This window comes from Oncorhynchus nerka, linkage group LG24, assembly GCF_034236695.1.
Source record: "Oncorhynchus nerka isolate Pitt River linkage group LG24, Oner_Uvic_2.0, whole genome shotgun sequence".
In the NCBI taxonomy this organism is placed as follows: Eukaryota; Metazoa; Chordata; class Actinopteri; order Salmoniformes; family Salmonidae; genus Oncorhynchus; species Oncorhynchus nerka.
In genome coordinates this window covers 58,260,026-58,279,197 of record NC_088419.1, presented here as the reverse complement: position 1 = coordinate 58,279,197, position 19,172 = coordinate 58,260,026, and the positions used below count along the sequence as shown (strand labels likewise).

The following is a 19,172-nucleotide window of genomic DNA, read 5'->3' as shown; positions in this document are numbered from 1 at the left end:
AAAAAACACATATGGAATCATGTAGTAACCAAAAAAAGTGTTAAACAAATCCAAATATCCTCCATTTGCCTTGATGACAGCTCTGCACACTCTTGGCATTCTCTCAACCAGCTTCACCTGGAATGCATTTCCAACAGTCTTGAAGGAGTTCCCACATATGCTGAGCACTTGTTGTTTGCTTTTCCTTCACTCTGCGGTCCGACTCATCCCAAACCATCTCAATTGGGTTGAGGTCGGGGATTGTGGAGGCCAGGTCATCTGATGCAGCACTCCATCACTCTCCTTCTTGGTAAAATAGCCCTTACACAGCCTGGAGGTGTTTTGGGTCATTGTCCTGAAAAACAAATGATCGTCCCACTAAGCGCAAACCAGATGGGATGGTGTATTTCTGCAGAATGCTGTGGTAGCCATGCTGGTTAAATGTGCCTTGAATTCTAAATAAATCACAATGTTACTAGCAAAGCACCTCCACACCATAACATCTGCTCCATGCTTTACGGTGGGAAAAACACATGCGGAGACCATCCTTTCACACATACCGTGTCTCACGAAGACACAACGGTTGGAACCAAAAATCTCCAAATTGGACTCATCAGACCAAGGACAGATTTCCACCGGTCTAATATCCATTGCTCGTGTTTCTTGGCTCAAGCAAGTCTTTTCTTATTATTGGTGTCCTTCAGTAGTGTTTTTTGCAGCAAATTGAAGGACAGATACACACAGTCTACTCTGAACAGTTTATGTTGAGATGTGTCTGTTACTTGAACTCTGTGAAGCATTTATTTGGGCTGCAATTTCTGAGGCTGGTAACTCTAATGAACTTATCTTTTGCAGCAGAGGTAACTCTGGGTCTTCCATTCCTGTGGCGGTCCTCATGAGAGCCAGTTTCGTCATAGCGCTTGATGGTTTTTGTGACTTCACTTGAAGAAATTTCAAAGTTCTTTAAATTTTCTGTACTGACTGACCTTCATGTCTTAAAGTAATGATGCTGTCGTTTCTCTTTGCTTATTTGAGCTGGGTCTTACCATAATATAGACTTGGTCTTTTACCAAATAGGGCTATCTTCTGTATACCATCCCTACCTTGTCACAAGACAACTGATTGGCTCAAACGCATTAAGAAGGAAAGAAATTTGACAAATTAACTTTTAAGAAGGCACACCTGTTAATTGAAATGCATTCCAGGTGATTACCTCATGAAGCTGGTTGAGAGAATGCCAAGAGTGTGCAAACCTGTCATCAAGGCAAAGGGTGGTTATTGGAAGAATCTCAAATAGAAAATATATTTGGATTTTTTTTTAAACACCTTTTTGGTTACTACAGGATTCCATATGTGTTATTTCATAGTTTTGATGTCTTCACTATTATTCTAAAATAGTAAAAATAAGAAACTTTGAATGAGTAGGTGTTCTAAAACTTTTGACCAGCAGTGTATTTGATTGTGATCTTTGCAAAATAACTATTTTGGATGCAGCAGTTGTTAGCTAGAATGCTAACTCTCATTGATATAGGATGTAGCAAAAGCTAGGCAAAGATCCATTTTACTGGTTGAAGTTGATGTGTTTTTAAGAATAATGCAGTTGACTTGATGATGACAAACATTATATTAAGAAGAACATTCATACCAGCCTTTACAATCCAATTATAATCCAAAAGTTGTTGCTTATGAGTGCACATCACACATGTAAATAGAGACCTATAATGAACTCCCTCTTGTTCTGCCATCAACTTAAGCGCATCACCCTCGTGTGGCAATGTTTACAAACACAGAAAGGGTCTATTAGGTTAGTATTGTGGGGTAACTACAATGTTGTTGATTCATTCTCAGTTATCTCCTATCACAGCCATTACACTTTGTAACTGTTGGCCCCATGGTAAAATCTCTGAGCAGTTTCCTTCCTCTTCTGTAACTGAGTTAGGAAGGACGCCTGTATTTTTGTAGAGACTGTGTGTGTTGATACACTATCCAAAGTGTAATTAATAACTTCAATGTTCAAAGGGATATTCAATGTCGGCTTTATTTATTTTTACCCAAACACCAATAGGTGCCCTTCTTAGCGAGGCATTGGAAAACCTCCCTGGTCTTTGTGGTTGAATTTGTGGTTGAAATCACTGATAAACTGAGGGACCTCACAGATAATTGTATGTTTGGCGTACATAGATGAGGTAGTCATTAAACACTATTATTGCACACTAAGTGAGTCCAAGCAACTTATTATGTGACTTTTTACTCCTGAACTTATTTAGGCTTACTTAAAAAAAATAAAAATCAATAAATCAAATCCCACTGACATTATGGGGTATTGTGTGTAGGCCGGTGATAAAAAATATATTTTTAATACATTTCAAATTTAGGCTGTAACACAACAAAATGTGTCAAGGGGGTGAACACTTTCTGAAGGAACTGTAAATATACCCTTTATGTGATGATGAGGGAATAACTGAGTCGCTTAATGTAGTGTTTAATACTGTAGATAACATTTGATTGATTGGTTCGGTGGGTGGGTGGGTGGGTGGATAGGTGGATGGGTGGATAGATGGATAGATAGATAGATAGATAGATAGATAGATAGATAGATAGGGGAAAGTGACTCACGCTGCTGCTGGGCTCCTTGGGTCCCGGGACCAGGGAACTCTCACTGAAGCTGGAGTCCACCACCGAGTTGAGGGTGTCCCCAGGGAGGGCTGAGCTGGGGCTGACACTCAGACTGGTCAACGCTGTCTGGGGTAGGGGCCGCAGGGCACACAGTGCCGGCTATACACATAATTATTGAGAAACCTCAGTTAAAGGCAAAATGTATATGTCTCATTGGAAAGAGGAGGCAGAATGATCCATAGGCTGTATCTGATAGGGCTGAAACACGCTGTGGGACCCACATTGATGGATGGCCTAATTGGTCAAGTCATGACTAATGATGTATCAATGCTAATAGCAGCACGGCTGTCACCTGGAAGATGGAAAGGCTGGACTTGGCGGCGGGGCGGGTCGTCATGGCGATGCTGATCTCTGATGACTCACACTCGTGGATAGTGACGATCTTGAGGGCCAGGGGCGGGATGTGGAGGTGTGTGAGTCGCGCATTCTTCAGGTGGTGGAAGTCACCCTCAGTCAACGTGAACCTGAGGTGGAACACAGTTGAGAAACAGTTCAGAGAGTTCAAGGCTGATGCAATATAAATGCTATTGTGCAATCCCTTGCAAGGAATCTTCTTCTATCCTTGTCCTCGGGAGCCACAAGGAGTGAAGTATTTTGTTCTCAGCTATCACTACACCTGATGAGATCGTTTCCTTTGTTGGAAGTTTTTAGTACTGGGCTGGAAAAAAAGCTTGCACACACTGTAGGTTCCTGGGACCAGAATCAGAGAACATTAGTTTAGGGAGAGATGGTGAATAGAGAATGCTGATGCAACATGGGTGCAGTTACTGAGCTGTGTTAACTTTCAAGTGATAAAAAAAAAAAATATTTTCTCACTTCAAACTGAAGGCTCAGCTGTAATATGTATTTTGCCCTACAGAATCTCTCAACTTAATTTGCATATCAGAATGAGGTGGGGCTCATGCAAAGAACCCGGACAGTCAGAAAGAGAGAGCACACAGAGCTTAGTTACCATACATAATACATTTAAGCAATAAGGCCAGAGGTGTGGTATATGGCCAATATAACATGGATAAGGACTGTTCTTACGCACGACGCAACACTGAGTGCCTGGACACAGTCATTAGCCGTCATATATTGGCCAAATGTCACAAACCCCTGAGGTTCCCAATTGCCATTATAAACTGGTTACCAATGTAATCAGAACAGTAAATAGTACATTTCTGTCCAACCCGTGGGGTACAGACCCACATCCTATAGCTAAAGTGGGCTACATTGCCCAATTATGCTACACGAGTATGTCTGCATTTTGGAAACCCTTTCTATGAATGTGTATAATTCATTTTCAGAGCATCAGTCCCTATAATTATCCTGCAATAAAACCATCCATAAAAACACTTTTAAAACTGCCTTTATAATGTATTACACAGTTGTCTCCATAATGTCTTCCAATGTAACAAACTATGCGCCAATCTTCTCACAGATTTTTAAAACAAACACTTTATTGCCAAGGCAGTCATTGTCTTGTAGCGCAGAATATGAGCATATTCAGCGTGGTCTAGTGCGGGGGAGTGAGTGGGCGTCTGGATCTGTCTGACCTGCGGCCTTTATCCAGGGCCTTCTTGCCGTGGTTGAAGAGCGCCGCCTCGTTGAAGGAGACCCGGCGGCCGCCCTGGGTGCCCGTGGACAGGAAGCGCTCCGTCTCCATGTCCATGCGGGAGCTGGCGGCCGACAGGCAGTCTGACTCGTCGACCCGGATGGTGATCTCTGCTGGGGGAGAGTGGGGTGTATAGAGGGAGAGGTAAAGGTCTGTTGGAAGAACAGCACCACCACTCATTTACTACTGTCTTGTTGTCATGCAAATGTGTCTATGTCTAGTATTTTATGTATTCTAAATGGAGCTGTGCTTGTTCTAATATATTCAGAGACATAACAGATCTGATAGTGTAGTAAATGTATTTTTTATTAGGGACAGAGCCTTCAGAAAGTATTCACACCCCTTGACTTTTTCCTCAATTTGTTGTTACAGCCTTAATTTAAAATGGTTTTAATTGAGATGTTTTGTGTCACTGGCTTATACACAATACTCCATAACGTCAAAGTGGAGTTATGTTTTTAGAAATGTTTACAAATTAAATAATTAAAGCTAAAATGTCTTGAGTCAATAAGTATTCAACCCTTTTGTTATGGCAAGCCTAAATACACAGAACAGAAACGCAACATGTAAAGTGTTGGTCCCATGTTTCATGAGCTGAAATAAAAGATCCCAGAAATGTTCCATACGCACAAAAAGCTTAATTTTCTAAAATGTTGTGCACAAATTTGTTTATATCCCTGTTAGTGAGCATTTCTCCTTCGCCAAGATAATCCATCCACCTGACAGGTGTGGCATATCAAAAAGCTGATTAAACAACATGATCATTACACAGGTGCACCTTGTGCGGGGGACAATACAAGTCCACTCTAAAATGTACAGTTGTGTCACACAACACAATACCACAGACGTCTCAAGTTTTGAGAGAGTGTGCAATTGGCTTGCTGACTGCTGGAATGTCCACCAGAGCCGTGGCCAGAAAATGGAATGTTCATTTCTCTACCATAAGTCGCCTCCAACGTCGTTTTAGAGAATTTGGCAGTACGACCAACTGGCCTCACAAACGCAGACCACGTGTATGGCGTTTTGTGGCGAGCGGTTTGGTCATGTCAACATTGTGAACAGAATTCCCCATGGTGGCAGTGGGGTTATGGTATGGGCAGGCATAAGCTACATACAATGAACACAATTGCATTTTATCAATGGCAATTTGAATGCACAGAGATACCATGACGAGATCCTGAGGCCCATTGTCATGCCATTCATCCGCCGCCATCACCTCAAGTTTCAGCATGATAATGCACAGCTCCATGTCCCAAGGATCTGAACCCAAATCCTGGAAGTTGAAAATGTCCCAGTTCTTCCAAGGCTTGCATACTCACCAGACATATTTGGGATGCTCTGGTTCGATGTGTAAGACAGCGTGTTCCCGCCCAATATAAAGCAGCATTGCAAAGTCATTGAAGAAGATTGGGACAACATTCCACAATCAACCGCCTGATCAACGCTCTGCGAAGGAGATGTCAGGCTGCATGAGGTAAATGGTGGTCACACCAGATACGGACTGGTTTTCTGATCCACACCCCTACCTTTCTTTTAAAGGTACAGTTGAAGTCAGAAGTTTACATACACCTTAGCCAAATACATTTAAACTCAGTTTCTCACAATTCCTGACATTTAATCCTCGTAAAAATTCCATGTCTTAGGTCAGTTAGGATCACCACTTTATTTTAAGAATGTGAAATGTCAAAATAATAGTAGAGAATGATTTATTTCAGCTTTTATTTCTTTTATCGCATTCCCAGTGGGTCAGAAGTTTACATACACTCAATTAGTATTTGGTAGCATTGCCTTTAAATTGTTTAACTTGGGTCAAATGTTTCAGGTAGCCTTCCACAAGCTTCCCACAATAAATTGGGTGAATTTTGGCCCATTCATCCTGACAGAGCTGGTGTAATTGAGTCAGGTTTGTAGGCTGGTGTTCTTCAGCTTACAAGCTTCACACTTTTTCCTCCAAACATAACAATGGTCATTATGGCCAAACAGTTCTATTTTTGTTTCATCAGACCAGAAGACATTTCTCCTAAAAGTACGATCTTTGTCCCCATGTGCAGTTGCAAACCGTAGTCTGGCTTTGTTATGGTGGTTTTGGAGCAGTGGCTTCTTCCTTGCTGAGCGGCCTTCAGGTTATGTCGATATAGGACTTGTTTTACTGTGGATATAGATACTTTTGTACCTGTTTCCTCCATCATCTTCACAAGGTAGTCTGCTGTTGTCCTGGGATTGATTTGCACTTTTCACACCAAAGTACGTTCATCTCTAGGAGACAGAACACGTCTCCTTCCTGAGCGATATGACGGCTGCTTGGTTCCATGGTATTTATACTTGCGTACTATTGTTTGTACAGATAAACGTGGTACCTTCAGGCGCTTGGAAATCGTGCCCAAGGATGAACCAGACTTGTGGAGGTCTACACATTTTTTCTGAGGTCTTGGCTGATTTCTTTTGATTTTCCCCTGATGTCAAGCAAAGAGGCACTGAGTTTGAAGGTAGGCCTTGAAATACATCCACAGGTACACCTCCAATTGACTCAAATGATGTCAATTAGCCAATCAGAAGCTTCTAAAGCCATGACATCATTTTCTGGAATTTCTCCAAGAGGTTTAAAGGCACAGTCAACTTAGTGTATGTAAACTTCTGACCCACTGGAATTGTGATACAGTGAATGATAAGTGAAAATCTGTCTGTAAACAATTGTTTGGAAAAATTACTTGTGTCATGCACAAAGTAGATTTCCGAACCGACTTGCCAAAACTATAGTTTGTTAACAAGACATTTGTGGAGTGATTGAAAAACAAGTTTTAATGACTCCAACCTAAGTGTATGTAAACTTCTGACTTCAACTGTATCAGTGACCAACAGGTATATCTGTATTCCCAGTCATGTGAAATCCATAGATTAGGGCCTAATGAATTTATTTCAATTGACTGATTTTCTTATATCAACTGTAACTCAGTAAAATCTTTTCAATTGTTGCATTTATATTTTTGTTCAGTATAGATTTCAGTGGGGCCGTGGAAATCTACTCTAGTGGCATGATTTAAAAAAAAGACTACCTCATCTTTGTACCCCACACATACAATTATCTGTAAAGTTCCTCAGTCGAGCAGTGCATTTCAAAAACAGGTTCAACCACAAAGACCTGGGAGGTTTTCCAATGCCTTGCAAAGAAGGGCACCTATTGGTAGATGGGGTATAAATAAAAAAGTCAGATATTGAATATCCCCTTGAGCATGGGGAAGTTATTCTTTGCAAAAAATAAAACCCTAGAGGAAAACCTGTTTCAGTCTGCTTTCCAACTGACACTGGGAGACAAATTCACCATTCAGCAGGACAATAACCTAAAACCCAAGGCCATACAGTGCCTTGCGAAAGTATTCGGCCCCCTTGAACTTTGCGACCTTTTGCCACATTTCAGGCTTCAAACATAAAGATATAAAACTGTATTTTTTTGTGAAGAATCAACAACAAGTGGGACACAATCATGAATGTTCCTGAATGTTCCTGAGTTGCCTAGCTAGTCAGAACTTGACTTAAATCAGCTTGAAAATCTATGGCAAGCCATTCTCAAGGCTGTCTAGCAATGGCAGAGCTTGAAGAATTTTTTAAAGAATGTGCCAATATTGTATACTGAACAAAAATAAACACAACAATTTCAAAGATGTTACTGAGTTACAGTTCATATAAGGAAATCAGTCAATTGAAATAAATGAATTAGGCCCTAATCTATGGATTTCACATGACTGGTGCAGATCCTACCACTCATGAGCCAGGTCCAGCCAATCAGAATGAGTTTATCCCCAGAAAAGGGCTTTATTAAAGACAGAAATCTTCCTCAGCACCCCCCCCCCCCCCCCCCTCAAGTGAAGAAACTGGATGTGGAGGCCCCGGGCTGGCGTGATTGCATGTGGTCTGTGGTTGTGAGGCCGGTTGGATGTACTGCCAAATTCTCTACAAAATGTCTGTTTTTTTATTTTTATTTCAGCTCATGAAAAATGGGACCAACAGTTTACATGTTGCGTTTACATGTTTGTTCAGTATACAATCCAGGTGTGCAAAGTTCCTAGAGATTTACCCCCAAAAGACTGACAGCCGTAATGTGATTCTAACATGTATTGACTCAGGGGGTTGAATACTTATGTAATCAAGATTCTTTATATTAGCTTTTTATTTATAATATATATGTTTTATAAATGTTCAAATTTTTCTTCCACTTTGACATTACAGATTATTTTGTGTAGATCGTTTACAAAACTGACATTTAAAGCCATTTTAATCCCACTTCGTAACACAACAAAATGTGGTAAAAGGGGTGTGAATACTTTCTGAAGGCACTTTAAGTGCTTTGTCTCGCTTAATGAATGTAATGTGTTACTGAATTATCATACCCAGTAGAGAGCGGAGATCCTCAGAAAACCCTAAAATGTTTGTATTTACACCGCATGATTACGTATCAGAGGAGCATGACCTTTTATCCCTGTTCTTGGGATAAAACATGGCAGCTAGCTGCCGAAACAGTGACTTTAAAGAAATTATTTGCATCGGAGCAAAAGTTTCTATTTTATTCGGCTGCTATACATTCTATTCCCAAGTGCGGAAGAATGATAATCATGGTTTTGACTCTCCCTCACTCACCATGGACTGGTTGAGACGCCTCAGTGTAGGTCGTGTTGGTTTTCTCAGGGTCGTCGCTGGCACTGCAGCACAGAGGAGCAGATCAATGCACAGACATTATTACCACTGATGTCTATGGCTGTGTCTCAAATCATACGCTAGTCTCTATTTAGTGCAGTACTTTTGACCTATATAGGGAATAAGGTTAAATTTGAGATGTTTCCTATGCATTTAGAACTTTAGGCCAGCTGACAGTAGCACATAGAGAGGACCAGGATACTCTCACAGCAAGGTCAATCAGACTAGTAGCAGTAGAATCAATGCACATGTAAATCATGTCAGGTGACATGGAAACCTTCAGGGAGAAGGAACCTCCTGACCTCTTCAATAGAGAATGGGATGTCAGTTCTATACTATGGGTTTCAGTGGAGGCTGCTGAGGGGAGGATGGATCATAATAATGGCTGGAACGGAGCAAATGGAAACCATGTGTTTGATTCCATTCCATTGATTCTACCTCAGCCAATACCACGAGCCCGTCCTCCCCAATTAAGGTGCACCAACCTCCTGTGATGGGTTTTCTACTAATAAATATTACTAGATTAAATCTATGATCTGCAGTTCTAATGATTTATGATCTGCAGTTCTAATCATATACATTTCTCTAAGGGGAGGAATTGTTTATTCCTATATTATTGCTAATTGCCCTGAATGCACTGTGTTTTTGACCCCCCCACCACAGCCTTCTACTGGAGCAGTAGAGCAGCGGAGGTCTCTTCCCTGTCAGTGCGTCTGCGGTTCCTTTGTGCTATATTATCTGTGAGAGAATGACTTGAGGGATTTCTCTGTCCGCCCGGCTCTGTGCTTTCATTTCCTCTGTGCGCTCTGCCTGCGGTGTGTGTGTTTCACAGGGCTGCAGCCACAGGTTATAGCAGTGTGAGACGCAAGATGAATCACCGCCGATGGCTGCTATGAAATCTCATTACACTCATCATTTGTACCAGTCAGCACTACTCTACCCTGGCCAGCCTGCAGCTGCCTCTGCCTCTATATGTGCTGCTGTGTACAGAAAGGAGAGGCGCATGGTAATGGAATAAACATGGCTTTCTATTCAAATATTTGGATGGTCTCCATCTCACTCAGACATACATAGCTACATCACTAAACCATGCAGACTGGTGGTCTGACCTGTTATAGCTGCGGTCTCCATCTCACTCAGACATACATAGCTACATCACTAAACCATGCAGACTGGTGGTCTGACCTGTTATAGCTGCGGTCTCCATCACAGCAGCGTCTGGAGACAATTAGGATGACAGACAGCAGGACCAGTGTTCCCCCTAGGAAGATGGACAGGAGCACCAGCAGTAGGACGTAACCATTCTGTTGTTTACCAGGCTCAAATGGGACCCCCTGGAGAAACATTGGAGAGGATGAGGGACACCTGGGTGCACAGGTGTGCTGATTGTTCTGGGGTTGAGGCTAAGTGCATGACGAAGTTCCCGAGAGGAATGGGTGTTTACTGAGAGACAGGGACCACTGAGGCTGTGTGTGTAGGGTAGAGTGGAGAAGAATAAGAAAAAAAAAAACTGTCTTTCTCACATGAACATCAAAGCCCAGAGTATAGCTACTTGTAGCAGGGCCTCCTGGCTAATTGCTCCCCTGATCTCTGTATGATCAGGCTATTCATGTGAGACAAGGCAGCAGGAAGCCTAAATGGGGGAAAAAATAAATAAAAAATAAAAAAAACTACACTTTCCTCAGCAACAGTTCTCCTTTTAATTGCTTTTACTTGTTAGAGAGCAATTATTAAGCTCTACATACAGTACCAGTCAAAAGTTTGGACACACCTACTCATTCAAGGGTTTCTTTATTTTTACTATTTTCTACATTGTACAATAATATTGAATACATATGGAATCATGTAGTAACCAAAAAAAAGTGTTAAATCACAAATATTTTATACTTGAGATGCTTCAAATTAGCCAGCTTTTGCCTTGATGACAGCTTTGTACACTCTGGTCATTCAATCAACCAGCTTCATGGGGTAGTCACATGGAATGCATTTCAATTTACAGGAGTGCCTTGTTAAAAGGAATTGGTGAAATGTCTTTCTTAATGCATTTGAGCCAATCAGTTGTGTTGTGACAAGGTAGGGTTGGTATACAGAAGACAGCTGTAATGAAGACACTGAGACAAGAAGCAGATGAAACGTTTAATAAAACAAACATGGAACCAGACAACATAACATAGTGTTTTTGCATAAACACAGGATCAATGCTGACTGGGGAAGGAACCTAAGGGTGTGCCAGATATAGGAGAGGTAATAAGTGAGGTAACGGAGTCCAGGTGTGCCTCATGACGTACAAGTGTGTGTAATGATGGATCCCAGGATCGGTGGTTAGTATACCGGTGACGCCGGAGGGGACGAGCAGACGAGTCAGTACCCCGGCGAGCGGCTCCAGCCGCAGGATGACGCCGACCAAAGGGATGGCCCCGAGGACGAGGAGCGGGCCAGTCCAGGCGGTAAAGATGGTATTCACGGATGGTGTTGGGATCCAGAATGTCCTCCACCAGGAATCCAACACCGCTCCTCTGGGCTATACCCCTAGCAGTCCACCAGGTACTGAAGCCGACCCTCACAACAGTCGGGAGTCCAGTAGAGATCTGACGGCATGAAAAACAGTGAGATACGGTAGTCACTGCAAAGCTGTAACCTGTACGTCACCTCGTTGATCCTCCAGAGAACCTTGAACGGCCCCACAAACCGGGGTCTCAGCTTCTTGCAGGGCAGGCGAAGTGGGAGTGTTTGAGCAATGGGGTGTAGGTGAAAAGTCCCTTCAGTAGACGGAAGGTCTTGTTGGCTGCAGGGCTCCATACCAACCTACAGGGCCCACCCTTGAGGAGAGGTGACCTGAAGTTCCTGATAAAATGGAGGTAGAAGTTGGCAAACCCCAAAAACCATTGTAACCCCTTTATGGTGGTTGGAACTGGCCATGACCTGACCACATCTACCTTCTTGTCATCCATCCTCACTTCCTGCAGGCTGATTTTGTAGCCTAAGAAGGAGACAGCCTTCTGACAAAATTGGCACTTGTCAGCCTTGAAGAACAGGTGGTTAGCCAGGAGATGTTCCAGGACTGCTCAAACGTTAGTGATGTGATCCTCCAGGGTAGCCTAGTAGACCAGGATGTCATCGATATACACGACCACCTGGCATCCGAGCATGTTCCTGAACACCTCATTAATGAATGCCTGGACCACTGACAGAGCATTAGCTAAACCAAATAGCAGTGACCAGACATCGTGCTAAATGCAGTCTTCTACTCATCCCCCTCCCGGAACCGGATGAAATTGTATGCACACCTCAGTTCCAGTTTGGTAAAGAACCTGGCCTCGCGGAGCTGTTCAATGGCTGCCGGCACTAACGGGAGAGGGTAAGGTACTTTGCTGTGATTGTGTTGATTCCTATGTACTCAATACATGGGCGTAACCTTCAATTTTTTGGGGCCACGAAGAAGAAACCAGCCAACACAGGAGAAGTGGACGTGCGGATTAAACTTTGTTGGAGCGCCTCTTGGATGTAATCATTCATGGCCTGGGTCTCAACCACTGACAGAGGGTAAATGAATCTGTGCAGAGGCACAGACCCTACCAGCAGGTTGATGGCACAGTGCCAGGGGATGATGAGGAGAAAGACAGGTGGCGCCGGTCTTGGAGAATACCTCCCGCAGGTCCTGGTATACCTCCGGGATATTGGGCTGAAGGGAAACCACAGGACTTTCAACTGTGGTGGAACCACATGGGATGGGGAAGCAGATCCTCTGGCATTCGGGTGACCAGTCTGATTCTCATCCTCGGTCATGAGATTATGGCATTAAAGCCATAATGTTAAGATGATGTTAAGAGAGGAGGCAAGGGTCTGGTCAAGGCACCGGAATCCATGAACGCTGTAGACAGTACATGAGGGACAGTCAACAAGTGTGATGGACACCAAAAAGAGAGTTTAGTAGAAAGTGATGAAGATGGAATACTCACTCCTGTCCTATGAGGTGGAAGATCACGTTGACCATCCCTCTGCTCCTGTGGATCCCGGATTAGCAAGTGCCGGACACCGCTGCAACTGGTGCCCTCCTTGACCACAATACAGCCCCCGTCTGCATCGTTCAGCCGCAGGGAGGTGTGAGACCCCTACCTCCATGGGTTCAGGCTCTGATCCAGAGTGTTCTCCGAGGGAGGGAGAGAAGCGATGAGAGTTCCGACACTCACGTAGTATGGCCATCCATCTGGAGGACCATCGCAATGAGTGTGTCCAAAGAGGTTGTCATCTCAACAGGCCAATTCCGTCTGGACCACCTCGCACAGACCTCTTTGGAAAAGCATATGAAGCGCCGGCTCATTCCATCTGCTGGATGCTGCTACTGTCCGGAAGGTGAGCATGTACTCGGCAGCCGTCTGGTCCCCCTGCCGTAATTGGAATAAGCACTCAGCCCTCTCTGCCCTTCGGGGGATGCTCAAAGATGCATTTGAACAGAGCCATGAACCCCTCATATGAATCTAGCTCGTCCTCTCTCCCAGGCAGCCATGGCCCATTCCAAAGCCCGCACAGTCAGAGAAATAACCATGGCAATCTTGGACCTCTAGGTGGTGGGGCTCCCCTTTGGTGCATAATGAAGAGGAAGCACTGAAGTAGGAAGCCACAACATTTAGATGGGGTGCTGTCATATTTATCCGGGGAGGGACAGATGGGTATCACTGACCTGAGTGGGTTGCTGAATGGGCTGTTGTGCTGGCGCAACTGTTTGTAGAGTATCCTCCACTAGTTGACGGCAATGTATGTTCGAGACTGAAGAAACTCTCCCATAGCCGTCCCCAGTTGTGCCAGCTGGTCCTGGTGTTGACGTAGAAGGTATCCCTGCTGGTTTGGACCAAGTCCATATTATGGCAAGAACCGCTTAAATAAGCAAGAGAAACGACAGTCCATCACTTTAAGACATGAAGATTTCAAGAACTTTGGAAGTTCTCAAGTGCAGTCACAAAAGCCATCAAGCGTTGTGATGAAACTTTCATGAGGACCGCCACAGGAAAGGAAGACCCAGAGTTACCTCTGCTGCAGAGGATAAGTTCATTAGAGTTACCAGCCTCAGATAATTGGCAATTAACTGCACCGCAGATTGCAGCCCAAATAAATGCTACAGAGTTCAAGTAACAGACATCTCAACATCAACTATTCAGAGAAGACTGCGTGAATCAGGCCTTCATGGTCGAATTGCTGCAAAGAAACCACTAGTAAAGGACAATAATAATAAGAGACTTGCTTGGTCCAAGAAACACGAGCAATGGACATTAGACCGGTGTAAATCTGTCCTTTGGTCTGATGAGTTCAAATTTGAGGTTTTTGGTTCCAACCGCAATGTCTTTGTGAGACAGAGTAGGTGAACAGATCTCCGCATTTGTGGTTCCCACCATGAAGCATGGAGGTGGTGTAATGGTGCTTTGCTGGTGACACGGTCAGCGATTTTAATTTTAAATTTAATTTTTTTAGAATTCAAGGCACACTTAACCAGCATGGCTACCACAGCAGTCTGCAGCAATACGCCGTCCCATCTGGTTTGTGCTTAGTTGGACTATCATTGGTTTTTCAACAGGACAATGACCCAAAATACACCTCCAGGCTGTGTAAAGGATATTTGATGGAGTGCTGCATCAGATGACCTGGCCGCCACAATCACCCAACCTCAACCTAATTGAGATGGTTGGGATGAGTTGGACCACAGAGTGAAGGAAAAGCAGCCAACAAGTGCTCAGCATATGTGAACTCCTTCAAGACTGTTGGAAATGCATTCCAGGTGACTACCTCATGAAGCTGGTTGAGAGAATGCCAAGAATGTGCAAAGCTGTCAAGGCAAAGGGTGGCTACTTTGAAGATTCTCAAATATAATTTTGACTTGTTTAACCTCTTCAATCTATGGGTGCGCTATGTCATTATTGGATAAAAAGACGTGCCCGTTTTAAGCGCAATATTTTGTGACGAAAAGATGCTCGACAGCCTTGGAAAGACAAAACTCTGACGTCTTCAAAACGGCAAAGATATTATCTGTGCGTGCCCCAGAACTAATGCAACAGGCGAAACCAAGATGAAGTTTCATACAGGAAATGCCCCAGATTCTGAAGGCGCTGTGTTCCAATGTCTCCTTATATGGCTGTGAATGCGCCAGGAATGAGCCTGCGGTTTCTGTCTATTCCCCGAGGTGTCTGCAGCATTGTGATGTGTTTGTAGGCATATCATTGGAAGATTGACCATAAGAGACTACATTTACCTGGTGTCCCGCCCAGTGTCCTGTGTGCGTAATCTGTAGGTCCATGCACGTTCCATTTCTTCAGAAGAGAAAGTAAACTGCCACGATGGATTTTATCGTCGATAGATGTGAAAAACACCTTGAGGATTGATTCTAAACATCGGTTTGCCATGTTTCTGTCGATATTATGGAGTTAATTTGGAAAAAAGTTCACGTTTTAATGACTTAATATATATATATTTTTTTCCCCTCCCCAAATGTGATTAACAAAACGGAGCGATTAGTCGACACAAATCATATTTTTTGTAAAAACGGAACATTTGCTATCTAACAGAGTCTCCTCATTGAAAACATCTGAAGTTCTTCAAAGGTAAATTATTTTATTTGAATTCTTTTCTGGTTTTTGTGGAAAATGTTGCATGCTGAATGCTAGGCTTAATGCAATGCTAGGCTATCAATACTCTTACACAAATGCTTGTTTAGCTATGGTTCAAAAGCATATTTTGAAAATCTGAGATGACAGTGTTGTTAACAAAAGGCTAAGCTTGAGAGCAAATAGATTAATTTCATTTCATTTGCGATTTTCATGAATAGTTAACGTTGTGTTATGCTAATGAGCTTGCGGATAAATTTACACAATCCTGGATACAGGTTTTTTTTGGTAGCTAAACGTGACTCAGAAAACGGAGCGATTTGTCCTAAACAAATAATCTTTCAGGAAAAACTGAACATTTGCTATCTGAGAGTCTCCTCATTGAAAACATCCGAAGTTCTTCAAAGGTAAATGATTTTATTTGAATTCTTTTTCTAGTTTTTGTGGAAAATGTTGCCTGCTGAATGCTAACGCTAAATGCTACGCTAAATGCTACATTAGCTATCAATACTGTTACACAAATGCTTGTTTTGCAATGGTTGAGAAGCATATTTTGAAAATCTGAGATGACAGTGTTCTTAACAAAAGGCTAAGCTTGAGAGCAAATAGATTAATTTCATTTCATTTGCGATTTTCATGAATAGTTAACGTTGCGTTATGGTAATGAGCTTGAGGCTGTAGTCACGATACCGGATCCGGGATGGCTCGACGCAAGAAGTTAATATTTTGCTTACTACATGATTCCATGTGTTATTTCATAGTTTTGCTGTCTTCATTATTATTCTACAATATAAAGAAAACTACTTGAATGAGTAGGTGAGTCCAAACTTGACTGGTACTGTACTTCTGCCTATTGTGTAAGACCAGGTATGGTAAGGGTGATCAAAACTCTAGTAGCTTTCAGATGTTAAAAACAGACCATGCTATGAGAAATACAAACAATCCACTGTGCAGATGCATAACCTTACCAATTACAGCATGCAGGTTGACGCCATTGATTTACACCCACTGGTTTGTGCACCGTGAATCTATAAATGCCACAGAGCAATTTATCAATTGTGGCCTGTGCTATTAACCTGTCTGCACCTAAGACAGGAAAAGGTGCTCTGATGGTGGCGCTGGAGCTGACTGAATACAACAGGGAGGAGATTTTAGGCTGGCTGTTCAACGCATAGTTTAGGTTCGACCAAGAAGGTCATTCTGAAGGAGGTTGGACTTCCATATGATAGAAATGTGTCTACCTAAAAGCTTTACAAAGAGGTAGGAGCTTCCTTTCAGACAGTAAACCTTCACCCCGCCAACAGCATGTCAAGGCACTTTGGCTCTAGAGAAGCTGTGTGTGGCTAATTGAAAAAGCATCAGACAAACAGAAAGTCCCTTTTGATAGACTACTATCCAAACAAAAGCCTTAGAAACGCTCCAGCTAGTTGACTCAGAAACAAACTTTTGGGACTTCCTTCATCCATTGCATTGTTAGATGCAAACCACTCAAGGGCAGCAGTACAACTGTTGTACAAAGGCATGCTGCTATTGTAAGCATGTTTAATACCAGTCACAAAGGCTACAGTCCATGCAGTAACCAAGGTTAAAAACTGTAGTCTGTACCATAAACTCAGTAATATTCATGTTACCCCAGTGTTGACTGCTGACATCAGAAAATAATTTCTCTAAGGAGGAATTACATTTCAGATTAGATCAGCGATTTAATCATTTCAGACCCAGCCCAGGATGTTCCCTCTATCAGCCATTCAGGCAGAATAGAGGAAGAAGTCAGCTCTGTCAGTTAGCAGAAAACCCACACAGAAGGGGTTCTGGCAGTGACTTACGGTGGAGTTCTCGATGAGGTTGTTCCAGACGGTAGACTCATTGCTCATGGTCCAGGCAAGCGTGAGCGTCCCCCTGAGACAACAAACAAAAAGTAAGGCAGCTGTTGGAATAGACACCACAAAACACCAGTTATATCTGAGAGCTCTACTGTAAATATATCTGCAGACATATGTCCCTCTATAAATAATATGCAGAAAAACAAACTTAAACTAATAAACAAGTATACATTTATGTCTTTATTGAACACACCGTGTAAACCTTCAGTGCAGGGTGGAAAAATTATGTGAACCGTAGGATTTAATAACTGGTTGACCCTCCTTTGGAAGCAATAGCCTCAACCAAACATGTTCCGTAGTTATGGATCAGACCTGCACAACGGTCAGGAGGAATTTTGGACCATTCCTCTTTACAAAACCGTTTCAGTTCAGCAATATTCTTGTGATGTCTGGTGTGAGGCACTCGAGGTCATGCAACTGCATCTCAAATCAGGTTGAGGTCAGGATTCTGACTAGGCCACTATTTTCTTCTGTTGAAGCCATTCTGGTTGTTGATTTACTTCTGTGTTTTGGGTCGTGTCCTGTTGCATCACCCAACTTCTGTTGAGCTTCAATTGGTGGACAGATAGCTTTATATTCTTCTGCAAAATGTCTTGATAAACTTGGGAATTCATTTTTCCGTCATGATAGCAAGCTGTCCAGGCCCTGAGGAAGCAAAGCAGCCCCAAACCATAATGCTCCCTCCACCATACTTTACAGTTGGGATGAGTTGTTGATGTTTGTGTGCTGTGCCTTTTTTTTCTCTCCATAGTGTTGTGTGTTCCTTCCAAACAACTCAACTTTTGTTTAATTAGTCCACAGGATATTTTGCCAGTAGCGCTGTGGAATATCAAGGTGCTCTTTTGCAAACTTCAGACGTGCAGCAATGTTTTTTTTGGACAGCAGTGGTTCCATGGTGTCCTCCCATGAACACCATTCTTGTTTAGTGTTTTGCATATCATAGACACAGAAATCTCTGGAACATGCTAACATCTATAAGTCTTTAGCTGACACTCTAGGATTCTTTTTTTACCCCTTTTTTCTCCCCAATTTCGTGGTATCCAATTGTTGTAGTAGCTAATATCTTGTCTCATCTCTACAACTCCCGTACGGGCTCGGGAGAGACGAAGGTTGAAAGTCATGTATCCTCCGATACACAACCCAACCCAACTGCTTCTTAACACAGCGCTCATCCAACCCGGAAACCAGCCGCACCAATGTGTCGGAGGGTACACAGTGCACCTGGCAACCTTGGTTAGCGCGCACTGCGCCCGGCCCGCCACAGGAGTCGCTGGTGCACGATGAGACAAGGACATCCCTACCGACCAAGCCCTCCCTAACCCGGACGACGCTAGGCCAATTGTGCGTCGCCCCACGGACCTCCCGGTCGCGGCCGGTTACGACAGAGCCTGGGCGCGAACCCAGGGACTCTGATGGCACAGCTGGCACTGCAGTACAGCGCCCTTAACCACTGCGCCACCCGGGAGGCCCCTCTAGGATTCTTCTTAACCTCATTGTGCATTCTGCGCTGTGCTCTTGTCTCATTTTTGCAGGACGGCCACTCCTAGGGAGAGTAGCAAAAGTGCTGAACTTTCTCCATTTATAGACAATTTGTCTTACTGTGGACTGATGACCATCAAGGCTTTTAGAGATATTTTTGTAACCTTTTCCAGCTTTATGAAAGTCAACAATTCTTAAATCTTAATCTTTTGTTTGAGCCATGATTCACATCAGGCAATGCTTCTTGTGAATAGCAAACTCCAATTTTGTGTGTTT

General features: G+C 43.2%; 1 protein-coding gene across 1 annotated transcript in view; it reads right to left on the bottom strand.

Annotated features, from left to right (window-relative positions):
- LOC115108284 (voltage-dependent calcium channel beta subunit-associated regulatory protein-like) overlaps nucleotides 1-18,879 on the bottom strand; it is a 29,704-nt gene extending 10,825 nt beyond the window's left edge. The window contains exons 1-6 of the mRNA XM_065008998.1: nucleotides 17,361-18,879; nucleotides 10,127-10,275; nucleotides 8,885-8,946; nucleotides 4,194-4,365; nucleotides 2,948-3,119; nucleotides 2,596-2,754 (exon numbers count right to left, since the gene is read on the bottom strand). Coding sequence (XP_064865070.1) covers nucleotides 2,596-2,754; nucleotides 2,948-3,119; nucleotides 4,194-4,365; nucleotides 8,885-8,946; nucleotides 10,127-10,275; nucleotides 17,361-17,408 — 762 coding nt within the window. The 5' untranslated portion in view covers nucleotides 17,409-18,879. The remainder of the gene's footprint in view (nucleotides 1-2,595; nucleotides 2,755-2,947; nucleotides 3,120-4,193; nucleotides 4,366-8,884; nucleotides 8,947-10,126; nucleotides 10,276-17,360) is intronic.
- Nucleotides 18,880-19,172: the final 293 nt, after the last annotated feature.